At 48.4% G+C, this 22,260-nt stretch overlaps 1 protein-coding gene across 1 annotated transcript in view; it reads left to right on the forward strand.

The window, feature by feature from the left end:
• The window catches only part of LOC119771707 (LYR motif-containing protein 4B), a 50,134-nt gene that overhangs the window by 10,136 nt on the left and 17,738 nt on the right, over positions 1-22,260 (forward strand). The window contains exon 2 of the mRNA XM_038267815.1: positions 2,971-3,091. Within this exon, the coding sequence (XP_038123743.1) occupies positions 2,971-3,091 (121 nt within the window). The remainder of the gene's footprint in view (positions 1-2,970; positions 3,092-22,260) is intronic.

Raw genomic sequence — 22,260 nt, forward strand, 5'->3', positions numbered from 1 at the left:
GTATCAACAGCACGACAAAAGGCCTCTGATGAATAAGTGATGATGGAAAGAAACCCAGATTCACGGGTTTCCTGGTTTCCTCGCCTCCTCTCCTCAGCCCCGCTCACATCGGCTCCTTCTCCTCTCTCCTTCATGTCTCATCATCTGAAGATCACAGGAGAGAATTCCCTCTGAAGTTCCTGTGATGGGATGACTCACTCACTCACTCACTCTCAGACGCACACAGAGTCCAATCATTCACTCGGTTTGAAGCCTCTGGCTGTCGGCTTCTCCTCAATGAGCTGACGGGTAAAGAAGAAGACGACGCTGCTGCTTATTAATAAACACAAATATAACAACATCTATTATTTTGCTGTACAGTTCTGTCACAAACTTCTGATTCATCACTACTTCTTCGTTTCTTCCTGTCAGACAGAACTGATTTTAATCTGCCCAAATGCTTTATTTGGTGAATTAACTATCAGGAAGTCCACAAACTGTAGTTAAAAGCCTTCAGCTGATCCAAAATGCTGATTGTTCCTTCTGTTCCTAACAGAGCACTTTGCTCCCAATCTGCAGGTTTACTAGTGGTTCCTAGAATTTCTAAAAGTAGAATGGGAGGCAGATCTTTTAGTTCTCAGGCTCCTCTCCTGTGGAACCAACTACCAGTTTTAGTCCGTGAGGCAGACACCCTGTCTACTTTTAAGGCTAGGCTTAAAACTTTCCTTTTTGATAAAGCTTCTAGTTAGAGTGGCTCAGGTTATCCTGAGCTATCTCAGGGCTCGATGTTAACCATCGTCCGATTGCAGGTACTTTTTATTGTCAGGAGAGTACAAATTTCATTGCATTTGCCAACCGGGCAACTAATCTGACTCCGCCAGATGGATTTGCCGAAACCAGTGGGGAGAAGAGCAAAAACATCTTTTCCTCTGAGAAAAGCCTCCAGAGCAGTGTTTTGCTCTTCTTTCAGTGAAGAAATACTCTGTAATTCCCATAAAACTTGCTCGATAGCCACGCTAACGCTAGTTTCATCGGCTGAAGCCGCCATGTTCTTTAGACTGAACTGTCGCGCTTCTCGTTGCGTCACACCTCAACCCGCCTCAAAGCCAACGCTGATTGGACGTTCGTTTGGTGAACGGCTCCAAATTTTCTTTAACGGAGAGTCTCCAGACTGATCTGCGAGTGAAACCTTGAAAGCTCGCGAGATCAGGATGGTCTCACCAGGCTACCGGGCAAGTGCAGTGATTGCAAAAAAAATGATTTATCACTCAAAAGTACTTCAAAATCACAGACATTAGCTTAAAACAACCCAGCCGGCGCCATTTTTGTTGTACACATTCTCGCGTGATTTGAAAAAGCCGCGAGATTTTCCGCCAGACGGCGTGATTTTTGTCCACCTAGCTAGAAAGCGCTATCATATGGCAGTCTTCTGTACAGTGATGCAGGTCATACATAAAAAAATTTTCATTAAATCTCTTTCTCTTAGACATTGGAGTGGTGCATTTAAATGTTATAGAGCTAAACATGTTAGATTGGTGACCTATTATGTTATTATTATTGTCTTGTTGCTGCTTAATCCTGAGTCAGTTAAAAGTCAGAGAATTCTGAAATGATGTCAAACTGTGGAAACCCTGTATAAAATAACTATGTATAATGATTCTCTAGAAAAGTCACATTATATTAATAGTATTATCTTGTATGAACATACCGTGACTCTAAAATAAGTTATTTCTTTCTATCTTGTGATTTATCTTAAGTTTTAAACCTGTCAAGTTTTTTTTTTTTTTTTTTTTTAGACTTTTAACATTACTATTTATATTTTTCCAAGCACACAACAGTTTAAAGCAAAGTTTAGTTTGAAAAGAATGAGCAGGAAGGATTGAAAAGCATGTTAACACGGTAATGTAGGCTTGAGTTCATTATCTGACGCATGCAGATACACACCAGGAACCTGGAAACTTAAAAAATACTGAATTACAAAAAACAAACATGTTTCATTGATATATATACAAAAATGAATATTAGGAACTATATTTATCAAACATTATACTGGGCAAGTAAAAATTGTTTCTGGGCAAATGAAATGTGAAAGTTACGGAAGAGGATTAGGGCCACTGAAAAAAAAGAAAGGTAACTGATTTTTTTTTTTTATTTCATTATAGTATGGGGAAAAAAGTCACAATAAAAAAAGTCAGAATTCTGAGAAAAAAGTCAGAATTCTGACTTTTTTCCCCATACTATACTGAAATAAAATAAAAAATCAGTTACCTTTTTTTTTTTTCAGTGGCCCTAATCCTCTTCCGTAGAAAGTCACTTACCCAAAGGGCAAGGGGTAAAATCCTTAACGTCTACCCCTGTATCTATAGTTCTGCTGCTATAGGCTTAGACTGCTGGAGGACATAGGGACCCCTTTTTCCATCATTCTGCTTCATTCTATCTCTATTCTCCCACTCTGCAGAATCTGTTAGTTCAATCTCTAACGTTCTGCTCTCTCTGCTTTGTCTCATAGTAGCTTCATCTGGTCCGTTCCTGAGTTTATTTATTCTCGCCGTTATCTTTTGGTGTCAGGATGGCGTGTTTCTGAGCAGGAAGTGGCGGTGAATGAGTGTGATCTTATTGCCTTGAAGGTGTTTCTACCTGCGCGTTCGTGCTTTAAACGCTCGCCTTGATGCGTTGCAGAGGGCCAACCCCCCGCTGAGCCTCACTCAGCATCATGATGCATCTCTGCTGCAGGTTGCTTTATAAGCAAGCAGCAGAAAAACAAATGAAAAACCAGTTGCTATTTTTTTTTTTGCTGTTCTGCCCTGAGGTTTGTTTTTCTCTCATCTGCACTAATTTATCTTCCTGTTGGTTTTGTCTGGAGTTGTTTTCACCTCCGATCGGCTGTTTGCTCTCCTAAACTCCTCAGAGGTTTTCATTTTTTTTTATTTCTGCTGCTTTGTTTTTTTTTTTTTCTGAATGCGCTGAATGGAGGCTGTGTTTGTGTTGCAGGACGTACGCAGTGCGGCGCGTTCGCGACGCCTTCAGGGCCAACAGAAAAGTGGAGGACCCGGAAGCGGTGCGGAAGCTGATGGAGGAGGGGCAGCAGACGCTGGCGCTGATCCAGAGACAGGTGGGACACGAGCATGAACACACATCCCAGCGGTTCTGACCCGAACCGGATCCAAATCGGGTCGGGTTCAGACGGGAGCCGGACTCTCCCTGCAGGGAAAAGCAGACATGAATGCAGATGAACACCTGCGCTCTGACTGACCACCTGTCCGCCTCATTACTGCAGCCTAATGACCCCGCTGTCGCTCACTTTGTTCCCATACCGACCAACAGACTCTCAGCCAATCCCTGAGGAGGAGAATCGGAACAGAAAGGAGTCAGAGAGCAGAACCGGCTCAGCTGCAGGGTTCTGGGTTCTGATGGGAGTTTTTCTCTTTTAATGACTCAGCAGGAAATGACTGGAACGTCTCCAACCGTCTCAGGTTGGGTGGATCCCGGGTCCAATTGGGTCTCTGTCGGCGTTTGCTGATTAAAATAATTTCCTCACGTCGAAGCGTTTGACCTTTGCGGTTCCGTCCCCTCCGTCAGATGCCGCTCCGCTTGAAGAAGGCCGCTCTAAGCATCAGATTTACATACTGACATTTAGCCTCAGTGTCGTCATGGTAACGGCCCAACTTTAAACGGACCGGCAGGAGGTGGCCCAAAAAGATACGGGCAGAACCTACCGAACGTTTTTCTGTTTTTCTCCATTTTTAGATTCTCTTCCGGTTCTGATCGATGATCTGAACCTTCCGGCGCGGAGTGATTGTTCCTCCTGTGGTTCTAGCATTAAAGCGGGTCTTCAGACGGGTTCTAGTTGGGGCTCCTCCTGAGATTCTGACAGAACCAAATGGCCTTAAATCTGGTCAGATTTATTAAAATAGACAAAATTCTTCTAGTTTTTCTTGCCACCATTTTCTGTGAGTTTTAGCATCACAGGGAGCAGAAACCTTCATATGTCCACCACCATCATCATCATCAGAGACCCTCAGTGGGCTGAAGGTTCTGTCAGAGAAGCAGACCGGGCTCTAAGAGCTAAAATACTCATTTTAAAAGGCCATCTTCAGCCCCTCAGTGGGTCTGAGTCGCTCCGAACCCCTGATGGCGGTCAGAGGGCACGGTGGCATCAGTGTACAGTAGCCTCGCTTCTGTCAGTGAGTTCCAGGGCAGCTTTGGCTACCGTGTAGTTTGCCGCCATCAGTGTGTTTGTGACTGACTGAATGTAGTGTAAATCAGTTCAGGCCATTTTCTACTGTGTCTCGATGTTCTCCCCTCTGGCTGCGTTAACATGTCCTCCATGATCAGAGTATTTATCTAATCTGACCAATTATCGGGTTTTAAACTAGTCTGTCAGGAACAGAGCAGTTCTGCCTCTAGACGCTCTGAAACATGAGGACCTCAGAGATTATTGTGTTTACGTCCAGCCTCCCTGATATAGCCTCATCAGGATACTACAGCCTGCTGGAAAAATCTATACGCTCTGGTTGTTGATCTGTGGCTTCAGGTTTGGTCCCTGGAGGGAGAAGATCTCTGCTGAGTAAACGATAGAAAACTGTCTGAACCGTGAATGAGGTCGAGCATTTCTACTTCCGCGTTTCTCTGCCGCTCCTCTACTTCCGCGCTTCTCTGCCGCTCCTCTACTTCCGCGTTTCTCTGCCGCTCCTCTACTTCCGCGCTTCTCTGCCGCTCCTCTACTTCCGCGCTTCTCTGCCGCTCCTCTACTTCCGCGCTTCTCTGCCGCTCCTCTACTTCCGCGCTTCTCTGCCGCTCCTCTACTTCCGCGCTTCTCTGCCGCTCCTCTACTTCCGCGTTTCTGTGCCGCTCCCCTACTTCCTCGTCTCTCTGCCGCTCCTCTACTTCCGCGCTTCTCTGCCGCTCCTCTACTTCCGCGTTTCTCTGCCGCTCCCCTACTTCCTCGTCTCTCTGCCGCTCCTCTACTTCCGCGCTTCTCTGCCGCTCCTCTACTTCTTCGTCTCTCTGCCGCTCCTCTACTTCCGCGCTTCTCTGCCTCTCCTCTACTTCCGCGCTTCTCTGCCGCTCCTCTACTTCCTCGCCGCTCTGCCGCTCCTCTACTTCCGCGCTTCTCTGCCGCTCCTCTACTTCCGCGTTTCTCTGCCGCTCCTCTACTTCCTCGCCGCTCTGCCGCTCCTCTACTTCCTCGCCGCTCTGCCGCTCCTCTACTTCCTCGCCGCTCTGCCGCTCCTCTACTTCCTCGCCGCTCTGCCGCTCCTCTACTTCCGCGTCTCTCTGCCGCTCCTCTACTTCCGCGTTTCTCTGCCGCTCCTCTACTTCCGCGTTTCTCTGCCGCTCCTCTACTTCCGCGTCTCTCTGCCGCTCCTCTACTTCCGCGTCTCTCTGCCGCTCCTCTACTTCCGCGTCTCTCTGCCGCTCCTCTACTTCCGCGTCTCTCTGCCGCTCCTCTACTTCCGCGTCTCTCTGCCGCTCCTCTACTTCCGCGTCTCTCTGCCGCTCCTCTACTTCCGCGTCTCTCTGCCGCTCCTCTACTTCCGCGTCTCTCTGCCGCTCCTCTACTTCCGCGTTTCTCTGCCGCTCCTCTACTTCCGCGCCTCTCTGCCGCTCCTCTACTTCCGCGTTTCTCTGCCGCTCCTCTACTTCCTCGCCGCTCTGCCCCTCCTCTACTTCCTCGCCTCTCTGCCGCTCCTCTACTTCCGCGTTTCTCTGCCGCTCCTCTACTTCCTCGCCGCTCTGCCGCTCCTCTACTTCCGCGCTTCTCTGCCGCTCCTCTACTTCCTCGCCTCTCTGCCGCTCCTCTACTTCCGCGCTTCTCTGCTGCTCCTCTACTTCCTCTTTTCTCTGCCGCTCCTCTACTTCCGCGTTTCTGTGCCGCTCCCCTACTTCCTCGTCTCTCTGCCGCTCCTCTACTTCCGCGCTTCTCTGCCGCTCCTCTACTTCCTCGCCGCTCTGCCGCTCCTCTACTTCCGCGTTTCTCTGCCGCTCCTCTACTTCCGCGTTTCTCTGCCGCTCCCCTACTTCCTCGTCTCTCTGCCGCTCCTCTACTTCCGCGCTTCTCTGCCGCTCCTCTACTTCTTCGTCTCTCTGCCGCTCCTCTACTTCCTCGCCGCTCTGCCGCTCCTCTACTTCTTCGTCTCTCTGCCGCTCCTCTACTTCCTCGCCGCTCTGCCGCTCCTCTACTTCCGCGCTTCTCTGCCCCTCCTCTACTTCCTCGCCTCTCTGCCGCTCCTCTACTTCCGCGTTTCTCTGCCGCTCCTCTACTTCCGCGTTTCTCTGCCGCTCCTCTACTTCCTCGCCGCTCTGCCGCTCCTCTACTTCTGCGCTTCTCTGTCGCTCCTCTACTTCCTCGCCTCTCTGCCGCTCCTCTACTTCCGCGCTTCTCTGCTGCTCCTCTACTTCCTCTTTTCTCTGCCGCTCCTCTACTTCCGCGTTTCTGTGCCGCTCCCCTACTTCCTCGTCTCTCTGCCGCTCCTCTACTTCCGCGCTTCTCTGCCGCTCCTCTACTTCCTCGCCGCTCTGCCGCTCCTCTACTTCCGCGTTTCTCTGCCGCTCCTCTACTTCCGCGTCTCTCTGCCGCTCCTCTACTTCCGCGTCTCTCTGCCGCTCCTCTACTTCCGCGTCTCTCTGCCGCTCCTCTACTTCCGCGTCTCTCTGCCGCTCCTCTACTTCCGCGTCTCTCTGCCGCTCCTCTACTTCCGCGCTTCTCTGCCGCTCCTCTACTTCCGCGCCTCTCTGCCGCTCCTCTACTTCCGCGCTTTTCTGCCGCTCCTCTACTTCCGCGTTTCTCTGCCGCTCCTCTACTTCCTCGCCGCTCTGCCCCTCCTCTACTTCCTCGCCTCTCTGCCGCTCCTCTACTTCCGCATTTCTCTGCCGCTCCTCTACTTCCGCGCTTCTCTGCCGCTCCTCTACTTCCTCGCCTCTCTGCCGCTCCTCTACTTCCGCGCTTCTCTGCCGCTCCTCTACTTCCTCTTTTCTCTGCTGCTCCTCTACTTCCGCCCAGCACTGGGACTAGAGAGGACGTGTCTGGATCCACCTGAAGCAGCCCCTAAGCCGTGGTGCAGCTGAAGTCGATGGAGGCCAGCGGTGACCTTCATATTTCTCCTGTGCATCTGCAGTTTGGTTTTTTTTGAATCTCGGGGGCGTTTCTCTCCACCGATCTGTTTTCAAGGTCACAATGAATCCTAACCTTCAGCGTGTTCCAGCGTCCAGCTCTGCATGCCGACTCCGAGCCGCAGCCGCCTTTTTATCTGCGTGTTTCTGCTCCTGCGTGGGCGTACGCCGTGGATTAATCTGACACATGTGGGCGTGTTAGCGCTGCTTCCCTTCGCTGACTGCTTTTAAAAAAGTCCAGTTTGTTCCTAATTGTGTGTGCAGGTCCCCACATGGATCCCTGCAAGTTTGTGTTGCTTTGTAAGTTAGTTAGGGAGTAAAGATGATGGATCGCTGCTGCAGAGCCGCTCCGCTCGTAGAGCAGAAGCTAAAGCAGTTTGCTCAGTTTAATGAGCGTGTGTGTGTGAGATCAGGAAGGAGGGCTGGAAACGGGAGGCTGGAATAAGACGCAGGATGAGGAGTAAAGAAAGGAGGAAGCTGAGAGGTGGAGGTGAAAGGAAGTAGCAGAAATGGTCCAAAGTTCCACATTTTCCATCAAGTATAGTTTCCACTAGAGGGCGCTGTAATGGAGCCCTTTTCTCCTTTGACTGTTTAGGTGCACTGCAGAAACAATCTAGAAATTTCCTTTTGTATAAATTACGTACATTAAAAATGACAATTAAGTTTGTCTAAGTCTAGAAATTGGTACATTTCTTAAAATTACCCGTAATTTGAGCTGGTATACAAGATGATTTGCAAATTAAATTAGTTTTTTCACTCTTGAAATAAGATAATCAGATAATATTCACTTGAATTAAGATGATAAAATCTAAATGATCTTCCTCCATCTGCTAAATGCATAAATGCAAACATCGAAGCTTTGATTCAATTAGCGGAGAATCCTGTACGGTCTGAGCAGAAGGATCATATTCTGAGCCCCAGTGATCTGCTGCTTCCTGTTCTTTTTATTTTCCTGTTCCTGTTATATTCCTGTTCTCATTTCCTGCTCCGTCGGGGGAAACGGCGGGTTTTTGGGGGAAGCCTGATCCAAACGGCAGCTGAAGTGAAAAGTAGGGCAGCGCCCGTCGTGAGAGTGTGCATCACTTCCTTCTCCTCCTCCTCCCGTCATCTGATGAGTGCAGAAAATCTCCCGCTTCCCTCAGAAATCCAACACCTTTATTGGCACTTTTACACTTGAACGCCCCGCGGGCTCTGCTAGCTTTTTCCAGACAAAGTGGCTTCGCCTCCACGCTGCAGAGCAAACTCTATTAGAGGAGAGGAGAGGAGGAGATCAGGTGGATGGAAGCTGACAGGTTTCTGCTCCTCCTGGAGCTGAGAGGAGAGAAACCTCCTGAATGTGATCATGGATGCATCACGTTACATCAGATGATCCCATGTGGATCAGAGGAGGTCAGTTTGTGTTCAGCATGAGAAACATGATCAGCAGCGGTTGGAACGTTTGCTTCCTTCATCTCTGCAGCTGGAAGCGGGTCTCTGACTTGGACCAGCCGTGTCCCTCTCCCACGCAGCCATCAGGCCGAGCAATAATCAGCCGACCCGCCGTGGCGTTCCCCTGATCCTCCGGCGATGAGGAGAGCAAATTGGTGGGATTATCTCCCCTTCACCCTGAAGGAGTGATGAGGAATACCAACTAATTCCTTTGCAAAAGAAACTAATCCAGTGGGCTAATCCCTCGGTCTTTCCTCAGGTCTCTGTAGCGATCAGACTGAGGAGCAGAATCTGCTGAGTCACCGTCTGCTGTTGGATGCAAACTTAAAGAAAATATTTACATTTCTGCAACAATTTTTCTGAAGTTAAGATGAAAAAGTTTCAATCTGATGCACTTTGGTCCAAATAACTTCAGATCATCCAGTAGAACAGGAGTCTGAGACCCGAGTCCGAGCGAGTCAAAGTTGTTAAAGCTGCAAAATATAAACATGACTTTTTTTAAAAAGGAAAAAAAAACTATTTGTTTTTTATCTTGTATAGGAAATTAGTTGCCTTCCTACAATGGAGTATTAGGGATTTTATATTTCACCGCACGACGGTTTTCTTGAAGGTTTTCTCTGATCCTAAAATAAACCTGTCTAATCCAGAAAGACTCGATTTCACCTGCTGATGTGACGTTCCGTCGCTCAGACGTCCGTCTCAGAGGGTTTCCACGGAAACTGCTCCGATTTCCCACCAGGAAAATGGGAATAAATGCCAATCCTTCACCAGGCCTCCATGTTACCGCCTGTTTCTGCTCTGATGCAGTGAAACTGAGACTTTATTCTTGCAATTTTACGACTTTATTCTCAAAATAAAAACGAAATCTCTAGCCTGGCCCCAATACCCCGTCTTAAACAATCAACCATGCATGTGTTTTTAGCCTTTAAAATAATAAAACGCATAATTTCCAAACAAATTCAAAGCACAATGAATCTTAAAACATATTTCTGGTTCTTTTAATCTCATTCTGTTAAAGCTGTTAGTGCTGGTATTTATTAAAGCACATTATTTATATAATTTAGCTTTTATTAAGAGCTGCTGTAGAGGATCCAAAGTGCCGTGTCACCGCTGCGCTCAGCGGGGGAGCAGAAGAGGGGAAAACCTTTCAAACGCCATCAGATCTCCTCCTCCTCCTCTCAGCGCTCCGTTGCTCCTCCCGTCATCAGCAGCCCAGATAAACCAGATCTGAGGGTTTTATTTTCTGTCTGCTGAGGGCTTCAGATATTCAAGGCCTGGTTGAGCTCAGAAGCTGCTTTAAAAAATGGCTTGTTATGAAATCTGACGTGCGGCGTTCAGGGTCAGAGCAGACGCACGCCAGCCGCTGCCATGTTGGCTCTGCGGGTCGGAGCAGTGGAACACCTGCTATCGACTCGGCGCTCCGAGTACAGTCGGCCTTCGTCACGCCTTCCCGCCAGTCGATAGAATCTCAGCCTATTATTTAAAGTGGAGCTGATGCAAGCGGTGAAAATGATGCACTGAGATAAATGCTGCTCCTAAACGCTGCTGCCGCTCCTCGTTGCTCCTCCTCCTCCTCTGCTTTTTGGTTTTGTTTGTTTGTCTTCTTCTATTCTTAGAAATCGGGGGCTGATGCAACCACGGTTCTCCCTCCTCCTCCTGTTCGTGCATGATGAAATTCATTGACTGGGAATGCAACGGGGCGGCGGTTAGGAGGAGGCGGAGAGGTGAAGGAGGAGGAGATGGATGTGGAGGACCTCCATCAGCTCGGCTGCAGGCAGAGGTTCTTCCTTCCAGCAGCCAGAGAGGAACCGAGGTTCTAAGGTTTCTGGCAGGATCTGGAAATGGATCCAAACTAATAGATGTAGAAGAATAGATGTAGAATGGGGTCCGTTTGCATCAGTTTCCAACAACCTGCCTCCGCTCCTACGGAGGGAACCATGTCCCATTATTGTTGGAAGCAAGGAACTGGTTTTAAAAGTAGAAAAAAAATGTTTTCCATTTATTTTTTTTCCTACATTTGTGTTTTTTTCCAGATAGAATTTTACGAATTGCGTTTCCCACATCCGTCTTTATCTGCTGGACGTTAGAAACAGCGTTTCTATTGGTCGAAAGTTGGCGTTTGGATCCGGCTTGAAGTGAAGCGATGGATTCAGCAGCTCAGATGTGAATATTTCTATAAACTGAACTTTGTTTTCTTCTTCTTGGCTCCTTAAGAAGGACAAATATTCCGTTCTTCTGGAGTATGAGAGCTCAGACTACAGCTGTCGATCCTCTGCAACCAAAGTTCAAACATATGTAGCCCTCAGCTCCTAAGTCCTTTTAATTTGACGGGCCACGCCCTGTGCGACATCACCCCAACTCTATTTACCTGCAGAGTCAGAGTGCCACTCCCTCCTCCATTCCCCACCTGTGGCTGTCGCATGCTCTGTTGGCGTCTCGTTTCAAAAAAAGTTACTGGATCTTCCTAAAGATCTAATATTATAAGCTGTCTTTTGGACTCGCTTCTCTCTCACAACTTGGGCCAAACCGCTCATGTTGTCTTTCATTAATACCACTACACAGACGGAGATCAACTTGTCATCCCTTCAACGGTCAGGTTTTTTTTTTATGCCAGAAAAAGGACATCACCCTCACTACAATCTGGTTCACAACAACTTTTTCTTTTTCTAATTCAACTGAAGATGGCGAGCTAAGACCTCTACCTGTGCGGTAGGATACAGACTCTTCTTTCCTATAAGGATAAAAACTATTCTCTTCTCAACCCTGGATTACCATAGCGTATGGACTAATAATCTAACCTAACTGAACCTTGGGGACAATTAATCAAAAACTGTTTTGTTATTAATGTTTGTGTGTTTGTTGTTTTTTTTTTTTGTGTGTGTCTTGGCCACTTTAATACAAAACTAGTTAAACCTTATTTTTGTCTCTGTGATTATTCACACCTCGGGCTCCTCAACTAACCCTCTTCTGGTAACATCTTTCTACATCTATATAGTCAGTTCCTTTTCATTAGCCTTTAACAAGCGTTACATTTGGCGAGCTAGCCAGGAGTCTGATGTGTGAATATTCATTGTGAATTACTGAGATTGTTTTTTGTTTTTTGACTAAACTTGCATCAGAAGTGTCTGAAATGGATTTCATTGAAAAAACGGGGGTTGAGGTTTCCCATTGTGTTTATGCTAGCGGTGTGACTAACACTCAAGCAGATGATGAGTTGATTGATTATTTGCGTACTTATGGGGATTTAAAAATGGCATTTACTGTTACAGATTCTGACAGTTCTTTTTACAAAAACCTGATTGTTGAATATGATACATATGCAGCTTTGAATAAATTGAAGCCTCTTCTGCCATATAAATTTGAATCACAGAGCAAGTCTGGTTTACTCTGTGAAATAAAACTACTTGCGGATGAATTTATGCCACAGCCACAGGGGGGAGTACTGCCATCATTCCTGCCCCCACTGTACCTTCCACTGATTACCTCCATGAGCTCAAACACATTGCTTACCGATGTGGAAAACCCTTTGAAGAAGTTATTAAAGAGGTAATGGATCAAATAAGTGGACATCTGGCAGAAGTCGGAGGAAATGATGATGATGATGAAGATGAGGAGAGACAAGAGACTACAATTGATGTACTGGAGACGGGGCAGACCATGTCAGGTTCAACCCTTGTGTCTCAGATGCAATCAACTTCTCAGTCGGTGGGTCGTTCTTCCACTGGCCAATCAGCAGACCCTCCTCTAGTCAATACAGCTGCCAATCCAGGACAGCGGATTTCTCTTTCTGGACACGACTTGAATCCCCCAGAAGTACAGAGGGTTGTCGTGGAGCACATTGTGAGAAAGGACGACATGAGCCTCCAATCCTTGTCCCCACTGCGCCTACGAACATTTTCTGGAAGGATTCCTAAACCAAGTAATGAGGCAGATTACGACTCATGGCGTTCCCATATTGAACTCTTGCGAGCTGACCCTACCTTGTCGCCACTGCACGTTACAAGGCGCATTCTAGAAAGCCTGCTCCCTCCAGCTGCCGACCTTGTTAAAAGCTTGGGGCCCAACTCTTTACCAATCATGTTCACCCAAGTGCTCGACTCAGCCTTTGCCACTGTCCAGGATGGAGAAGAGCTCTTCGCTCAGTTCCTAAACACTCTTCAGGACCACGGAGAGCGACCGTCTTCCTTCCTGCAAAGACTGCAACTGACACTGAGCACAGTTGTGAAGCGGGGCGGAATCCCAGCAAGAGACACTGACAAGCATCTATTGAAACAGTTCTGCAGAGGATGCTGGGACAATGTTGTCATTACAAAATTACAGCTTGAGCAAAAAAAAGACAATCCACCTACCTTCTCCGAGCTTTTGTTCCTGCTCCGGACCGAAGAGGACAGGCAGTTGGCCAAAGAGTCCTTAATGAAGAAACACATTACATCCTCGAAACATCGTGCCAACCTGCAGTCTCAGAGTGCATCCTCCTGTGTCTGTGGCCGCACGGACACCAGCGCCATTGATGAACTGAAACAACAAATGGTAAAACTGCAAAATCAGATGTCTGCTTTGCTGGTGAAGAAAATTCCCGCCTCTGCACCAGATTACCGGCAGAGTAAGTCAAAGCCAAAAGTCAATGTCTCCACCAGGCCCAAGCCTTGGTTTTGCTTCAAGTGCGGCGAAGATGGACATATTGTTCCTGCCTGCACAAATTTAGCCAACTCCAGCCTTGTTGAACAAAAGCGCCGACAGCTGAAACAGAAGCAGCAAGCATGGGACGCTAAGAACTCCAAACAGTTAAACTAAATGCAGCTTCTTCGGAGGGACAGGTGGAAGCTGCTACTGAATTGTGTCCCCAAAATCAACGTTTTACACCACGAAACTCCTTTCCCAAAGGATTAATTGGAACAAAAAGTATAGGACAGGTCAAGATAAAAGGCTCAAACTTTCATTGCTTGTTTGACACAGGATCCCAGGTTACCACTGTCACTCACTCCTTCTATAACACATATTTGTCCGACCACGAGATCAAGCCCCTAAATAACCTGCTGGAGGTGGAAGGTGCAAACGGACAAGCTGTGCCCTACTTAGGATTTGTGGAGTTGGACATTACCTTTCCTGCTGAGTTCCTGGGACAGTCAGTGAATGTGAACACTCTGGCATTGGTGGTACCTGACTTCAGATCATCACAGCCCTCAGTCCTCATTGGTACCAGCACACTGGATGTGGTGTATGAGAAACACTCTGAGATCAAAGACTCCGAATTCCAACCAGTACCATATGGGTATGGAGCTGTGCTGAAGATCCTAGAGCTAAGACACAAGCTTGCCACTGATGATCACCATGGCATTTTAAAGCTACAGACCAACAGTCCACAGACCTTCGCAGCTGGAAAAACCATTGTCATGGATGCTATATCCATCGCTCCAGTGTTACAAGGTGAGAAGTCTGTCGTTATCCAGCATCCAACATCTTTCTCCCTGCCCGGCGGCCTGATGGTCCAGTCATGCCTGGTGGATCTTCCTTCAGTCCAACCGTGCCATCTCCCAGTTGTCATCACAAATGAGTCTGACCACGATGTCATCATTCCAGCCCGTGCTGCTATCGCAGAGCTGTGTGCCTTCCAGTCAGTCCTCCACAAGCAACAGAGTTTGTGCCAGCAAGAGAGCCTAAAGTCATCAGAGTCAAAGCTGAACTACAATTTTGCTGATTCACCCATCTCCCCAGAGTGGAAGCAACGTATTATTTCCAAGCTCAATAGCATTCCTGAAGTCTTTGCTCACCATGACCTTGATTTTGGTTGCACTGACAAAGTAAAGCACCAGATCAAACTTGCAGACCCAACACCTTTTAAGCAAAGACCCAGGCCCATCCACCCACAAGACCTGGATGCTGTCAAACAACATTTGCAAGAGCTGTTGGAGTCTGGCGTAATACGTGAATCGGACTCGCCATTTGCTTCCCCCATCGTTGTGGTGCGCAAAAAGAATGGCAGCGTAAGACTCTGCATAGACTACAGAAAGTTAAACACTCAAACCATCAAAGATGCATATCCTCTGCCAAAGCTAGAAGACACCTTTACGGCCCTGTCCGGATCAAAATGGTTTTCCGTCCTAGATTTGAAGTCCGGCTACTATCAAATCGAGATGGAGGAATCTGATAAATGCAAAACCGCCTTCGTCTGTCCTCTAGGCTTCTGGGAGTTTAACCGCATGCCGCAAGGAGTTACAAATGCGCCCTCCACTTTTCAGCGGTTGATGGAGAAGTGCATGAGCGATTTGAACCTCAAAGAAGCACTCGTCTTCATCGATGATTTAATCGTGTTCGCTCCGACGCTGGAAGAGCACGAAGAGCGGCTGATGAGGGTTTTGCTGCGGTTAAAGGAGTTTGGCCTGAAGTTGTCTTTGGAGAAGTGTGTCTTTTTCCAGCCATCTGTGCGGTATCTCGGACATGTGGTGTCGAGGAATGGAGTTGAGACAGACCCAGAGAAAATTGCCACCCTAACATCTTGGCCAGTCCCACAGAACCTCAAGGAACTTCGCTCATTCCTCGGATTTGCCGGTTATTACCGACGCTTTGTGAAAGACTACTCATCCATCGTCAAACCACTGAATGAGCTGACCTCAGGCTATCCACCAAACCAGAAAAAACGAAAACCGTTGATAAAATCCCAGACCTACCTGAACCCAAAAGAGCCTTTCGGTGGCCGCTGGTCCCCTGCATGTCAGACTGCCTTTGAGACCATCATTCAAAAGCTCACTTCAGCGCCTGTTCTCGCCTTTGCCGATCCTAGCAAGCCGTACACCCTGCATACAGATGCCAGCTGCACAGGACTTGGTGCTGTTTTATACCAAGAACACGACGGCAAGAACAGAGTGGTTGCTTATGCCAGCAGGGGCCTGTCTCGGAGTGAAGCCAGATACTCTGCACACAAGCTGGAATTTCTAGCATTGAAGTGGGCGGTGACCGAAAAGTTTAATGACTATTTGTACGGCACACCTTTTACAGTGGTCACAGACAGTAACCCTTTGACCTACCTCCTTACCTCTGCAAAGCTGGATGCAACGAGCTACAGGTGGCTCTCTGCCCTTTCCACCTACTCATTCAAGATTATTTACAGAGCAGGAAAGCAAAATGCTGACGCAGATGGTCTCTCCCGTCGACCGCATGAGGTGTTGCCAGATGACCACCTGACACAAAAAGAGCGTGAGAGAATTTTAAGGTTCACCCAACATCACCTACAAGATTCCTCACCTGTCTCCATAGACCAGCACACAGTCCATGCCATTTGTGACCGACAGCTTGTGTATGGTTCCACTGCTGAAGACCAAGTTCTTGCTCTGGTCCAGACACTCACCACTGATCCAGGAAGTCTGCCAGACAGTTTTGTTGATGACATACAGTTTGCCTCACCCGTCATACCTGCATTCTCTCCTGATGAAATTGCAGCCAAACAGCACACCGATCCCGTCATACAGCATGTTGTTGCACAGTTGGAAAGAGGAGAAAGTCCACCTACTTCTCTGAGGGACGAACTTCCAGACTTACCCTTACTCCTGCGAGAACTAACAAAATTGGAGCTCCACAACAATGTTCTTGTACGGAGAAGGCAGATTGGGAGTGAAACCACATACCAGCTTGTGCTACCTGAAGAATGTCGCTCTGAAGCATTATACCAGCTGCATGATCAGATGGGACACTTGGGCATTGAGAGAACGCTTGACCTTGCAAGATCCCGGTTTTACTGGCCTCGTATGTCTGCAGATGTCCACAACAAAATAAAGAACTGTGAAAGATGTGTCCGACGGAAAACACTGCCAGACAAAGCAGCTCCGCTGGTTAACATCAAAACGTCAAGACCTTTGGAACTGGTATGCATGGATTTCTTGTCATTGGAACCTGATCGGAGCAATACCAAAGACATACTCGTGATAACTGACCACTTCACAAAGTATGCAGTCGCTGTTCCCACGCCAAACCAAAAAGCGAAGACCGTAGCAAAGTGCTTATGGGACAACTTCCTGGTACATTACGGCATCCCTGAGAAGCTCCATAGTGACCAAGGACCTGATTTTGAGAGCCGTATTATCAAAGAACTCTGTGCAATGGCAGAAATCAGCAAGATCCGTACCACCCCATACCATCCTCGGGGTAATCCAGTAGAACGGTTTAATCGCACCCTTCTGGACATGCTGGGAACTTTGAATGATCACGACAAGACACACTGGAGAGATTTTGTAAAACCACTGGTGCATGCGTACAACTGTACCCGGAGCGATGTCACAGGATTCTCCCCTTATGAGCTTATGTTTGGACGTCAGCCACGCCTCCCAATAGATCTCGCTTTCGGACTGCCATTGGGAGAGAAAACGCACTCCTCTCGCTCTCAGTACATTGAAAAGCTGAAAGCCCACCTCGAAGAAAGCTACCAAATTGCCATTGAGAACTCTGAGAAGCTGATGCTGAAAAACAAAACCCGTTTCGACAAGAACATCACTCCTTCAGAGTTGTCGGTGGGAGATCGTGTGCTGGTGAGAAATGTGAGAATAAGGGGAAAACACAAAATTGCTGATCGGTGGGAGCCAGATGTGTACACAGTCATCAAAAGAGCCAGTCCACTTCCAGTCTACACCGTGAAGCCAGAAAACAAGGACCGTCCTGTACGTACACTCCATCGAGACCTGCTATTACCCTGTGGTTTCCTCTCAGCCCCTGCCAAACAAATCAAACAGAAAGTGACACATTCCCTACCGTCAGAAAGCACACCTCTCAATCCTCCTGATGATGGTGGTGAAGATATCCTGTCGGAAGAAGAACTGATTCCTGTTAAACCTCTCTCCATCTCAGAACCAGTCAGATTCACATCCATAATCGAATTGCCCACTTCTGCTCATCCGGCTGAGTCAGCTGTGGTCCCGCCTGGCCAGCAACCACACTCTGCCCGGACTGAAGAACCTCTGATGGAAGTGGGGCCTCGTGTGATTGAGAGTGAACCGGAATCTGAATCGTCACAAGAAACCATTGACCACTTAGCTGAACCTGTAAATACTTACTTAGACTTAAGACCTGCTGCTAACCTGGAGCCTGAAGAAAGCACTTCCTCTGATCCGGAAACTCCAGACCCCGTCAGCATTGTCTCTGAATCTGACTCACCCTCTGAGCTTGAATTGTCCAGTCCCGAGTCCGAACCACCAGGCCATCGACCTATCCGAACACGTCGTCCTCCTGAGCGGTTCCAATACTCCAGGCTGGGCCATCCACTGCTCCAAAGTATCCAATCTTTGTTCCATGGACTAAGCACCGCCTTTAATTATGTTGTTGAAATTGATGAGGTCCAACCTTCCCTTACCAGTAAACAAGCCGTCTGCCGTCAGCCCGCTGCATGTACAGGGCCGTACATGAGTTCAGGGGGGGAACGTGTAGCCCTCAGCTCCTAAGTCCTTTTAATTTGACGGGCCACGCCCTGTGCGACATCACCCCAACTCTATTTACCTGCAGAGTCAGAGTGCCACTCCCTCCTCCATTCCCCACCTGTGGCTGTCGCATGCTCTGTTGGCGTCTCGTTTCAAAAAAAGTTACTGGATCTTCCTAAAGATCTAATATTATAAGCTGTCTTTTGGACTCGCTTCTCTCTCACAACTTGGGCCAAACCGCTCATGTTGTCTTTCATTAATACCACTACACAGACGGAGATCAACTTGTCATCCCTTCAACGGTCAGGTTTTTTTTTTATGCCAGAAAAAGGACATCACCCTCACTACAATCTGGTTCACAACAACTTTTTCTTTTTCTAATTCAACTGAAGATGGCGAGCTAAGACCTCTACCTGTGCGGTAGGATACAGACTCTTCTTTCCTATAAGGATAAAAACTATTCTCTTCTCAACCCTGGATTACCATAGCGTATGGACTAATAATCTAACCTAACTGAACCTTGGGGACAATTAATCAAAAACTGTTTTGTTATTAATGTTTGTGTGTTTGTTGTTTTTTTTTTTTGTGTGTGTCTTGGCCACTTTAATACAAAACTAGTTAAACCTTATTTTTGTCTCTGTGATTATTCACACCTCGGGCTCCTCAACTAACCCTCTTCTGGTAACATCTTTCTACATCTATATAGTCAGTTCCTTTTCATTAGCCTTTAACAAGCGTTACACATAGTTTTCTGGATCAGGATGAATTGTTGGGACTAGAACCAGAACTGGGATCAATGGTTCTGGTCCAGTTGGATAGAGTTTAGGTGGAAATGAATGGAAGTGGTGAGTTGTTTAATCTTGGGATCCCCATGAAGAGCTGGAGAAGGAATCAGAAGGTTAGAGTCCTGATCTGTTTACGTCCTCGACCAGAACGGGACCGGAGCTGGATTGGTACAGAGCCGGAACAGAAGTGGAACTGGAATGGAGCCAGAATGGGATCAGAACAGGGCCTGAACTGGAATAGAGCAGAGCTGGAACGGAGCTGGAACTGGAATGGAGCCAGAATGGGACCAGAATAGGGCCTGAACTGGAATACAGCAGAGCTGGAACGGAGCTGGAACTGGAATGGAGCCAGAATGGGACCAGAATAGGGCCTGAACTGGAATACAGCAGAGCTGGAACTGGAATGGAGCCAGAATGGGACCAGAATAGGGCCTGAACTGGAATACAGCAGAGCTGGAACTGGAATGGAGCCAGAATGGGACCAGAATAGGGCCTGAACTGGAATACAGCAGAGCTGGAACTGGAATGGAGCCAGAATGGGACCAGAATAGGGCCTGAACTGGAATACAGCAGAGCTGGAACTGGAATGGAGCCAGAATGGGACCAGAACAGGGCCTGAACTGAAATGTACCAAAGGCGGAACTGAACTGGAGCTGGAATAGGACCAGAACAGGGCCTGAACTGGAATAGAGCAGAGCTGGAACGGAACTGGAACTGGAATGGAGCCGGAATGGGACCAGAACAGGGCCTGAACTGGAATAGAGCAGAGCTGGAACGGAGCTGGAACTGGAATGGAGCCAGAATGGGACCAGAATAGGGCCTGAACTGGAATACAGCAGAGCTGGAACTGGAATGGAGCCAGAATGGGACCAGAATAGGGCCTGAACTGGAATACAGCAGAGCTGGAACTGGAATGGAGCCAGAATGGGACCAGAATAGGGCCTGAACTGGAATACAGCAGAGCTGGAACTGGAATGGAGCCAGAATGGGACCAGAATAGGGCCTGAACTGGAATACAGCAGAGCTGGAACTGGAATGGAGCCAGAATGGGACCAGAATAGGGCCTGAACTGGAATACAGCAGAGCTGGAACTGGAATGGAGCCAGAATGGGACCAGAACAGGGCCTGAACTGAAATGTACCAAAGGCGGAACTGAACTGGAGCTGGAATAGGACCAGAACAGGGCCTGAACTGGAATAGAGCAGAGCTGGAACGGAACTGGAATGGAGCCGGAATGGGACCAGAACAGGGCCTGAACTGGAATAGAGCAGAGCTGGAACGGAGCTGGAACTGGAATGGAGCCAGAATGGGACCAGAATAGGGCCTGAACTGGAATACAGCAGAGCTGGAACTGGAATGGAGCCAGAATGGGACCAGAATAGGGCCTGAACTGGAATACAGCAGAGCTGGAACTGGAATGGAGCCAGAATGGGACCAGAATAGGGCCTGAACTGGAATACAGCAGAGCTGGAACTGGAATGGAGCCAGAATGGGACCAGAATAGGGCCTGAACTGGAATACAGCAGAGCTGGAACTGGAATGGAGCCAGAATGGGACCAGAATAGGGCCTGAACTGGAATACAGCAGAGCTGGAACTGGAATGGAGCCAGAATGGGACCAGAACAGGGCCTGAACTGAAATGTACCAAAGGCGGAACTGAACTGGAGCTGGAATAGGACCAGAACAGGGCCTGAACTGGAATAGAGCAGAGCTGGAACGGAACTGGAATGGAGCCGGAATGGGACCAGAACAGGGCCTGAACTGGAATAGAGCAGAGCTGGAACGGAGCTGGAACTGGAATGGAGCCAGAATGGGACCAGAATAGGGCCTGAACTGGAATACAGCAGAGCTGGAACTGGAATGGAGCCAGAATGGGACCAGAATAGGGCCTGAACTGGAATACAGCAGAGCTGGAACTGGAATGGAGCCAGAATGGGACCAGAATAGGGCCTGAACTGGAATACAGCAGAGCTGGAACTGGAATGGAGCCAGAATGGGACCAGAATAGGGCCTGAACTGGAATACAGCAGAGCTGGAACTGGAATGGAGCCAGAATGGGACCAGAATAGGGCCTGAACTGGAATACAGCAGAGCTGGAACTGGAATGGAGCCAGAATGGGACCAGAACAGGGCCTGAACTGAAATGTACCAAAGGCGGAACTGAACTGGAGCTGGAATAGGACCAGAACAGGGCCTGAACTGGAATAGAGCAGAGCTGGAACGGAACTGGAATGGAGCCGGAATGGGACCAGAACAGGGCCTGAACTGGAATAGAGCAGAGCTGGAACGGAGCTGGAACTGGAATGGAGCCAGAATGGGACCAGAATAGGGCCTGAACTGGAATACAGCAGAGCTGGAACTGGAATGGAGCCAGAATGGGACCAGAATAGGGCCTGAACTGGAATACAGCAGAGCTGGAACTGGAATGGAGCCAGAATGGGACCAGAATAGGGCCTGAACTGGAATACAGCAGAGCTGGAACTGGAATGGAGCCAGAATGGGACCAGAATAGGGCCTGAACTGGAATACAGCAGAGCTGGAACTGGAATGGAGCCAGAATGGGACCAGAATAGGGCCTGAACTGGAATACAGCAGAGCTGGAACTGGAATGGAGCCAGAATGGGACCAGAATAGGGCCTGAACTGGAATACAGCAGAGCTGGAACTGGAATGGAGCCAGAATGGGACCAGAACAGGGCCTGAACTGAAATGTACCAAAGGCGGAACTGAACTGGAGCTGGAATAGGACCAGAACAGGGCCTGAACTGGAATAGAGCAGAGCTGGAACGGAACTGGAACTGGAATGGAGCCGGAATGGGACCAGAACAGGGCCTGAACTGGAATAGAGCAGAGCTGGAACGGAGCTGGAACTGGAATGGAGCCAGAATGGGACCAGAATAGGGCCTGAACTGGAATACAGCAGAGCTGGAACTGGAATGGAGCCAGAATGGGACCAGAACAGGGCCTGAACTGAAATGTACCAAAGGCGGAACTGAACTGGAACTGGAGTGGAGCCGGAATGGGACCAGAGCAGAGCCAGAACGGAACTGGAACTGGAATAGAGTTGGAATGAGACCAGAACAGGGCCTGAACTGGAACGGGACCAGAACTGGAACGGAGCTGGAACAGGACCAAAACTGGGGCCGGAACGGGGCAGCTTTATGTTCATCCACAGACAGAATAAATAATTTCATTCTAACATCAAACCTCAGAACCTTCATCATTTTCTGGTCCCTAAATGCACCGACTGTTTGCTTTGAAGGAAATCATTTCTCCTTCATGTGTTATAATCCATTAGATTAACATTAAAATGATTCCTGGTCAGAGCAGAACCAGGCTAAGATCAGCAGAAGGTCAGACGGTGAATGTTGGCTGAATCGGCTGAAAAGCATCAAGCTGCAGCAGATGGGAGGTACATTTTCTTAGTTCCGAATTGTTCTATGATCCGTTCAGTTCTTCTGTACTCCTGTTTAGCGGCTGTGACCTTTGACCCCTCCCGGTGTCTCCAGCAGAATCCGCTCCGGTTCTGGTGGATGTTTTCCTCTGAGCTGAGTG

Source organism: Cyprinodon tularosa, unplaced genomic scaffold, assembly GCF_016077235.1.
Source record: "Cyprinodon tularosa strain WSP-4 unplaced genomic scaffold, ASM1607723v1 ctg686, whole genome shotgun sequence".
NCBI classification, from domain to species: Eukaryota; Metazoa; Chordata; class Actinopteri; order Cyprinodontiformes; family Cyprinodontidae; genus Cyprinodon; species Cyprinodon tularosa.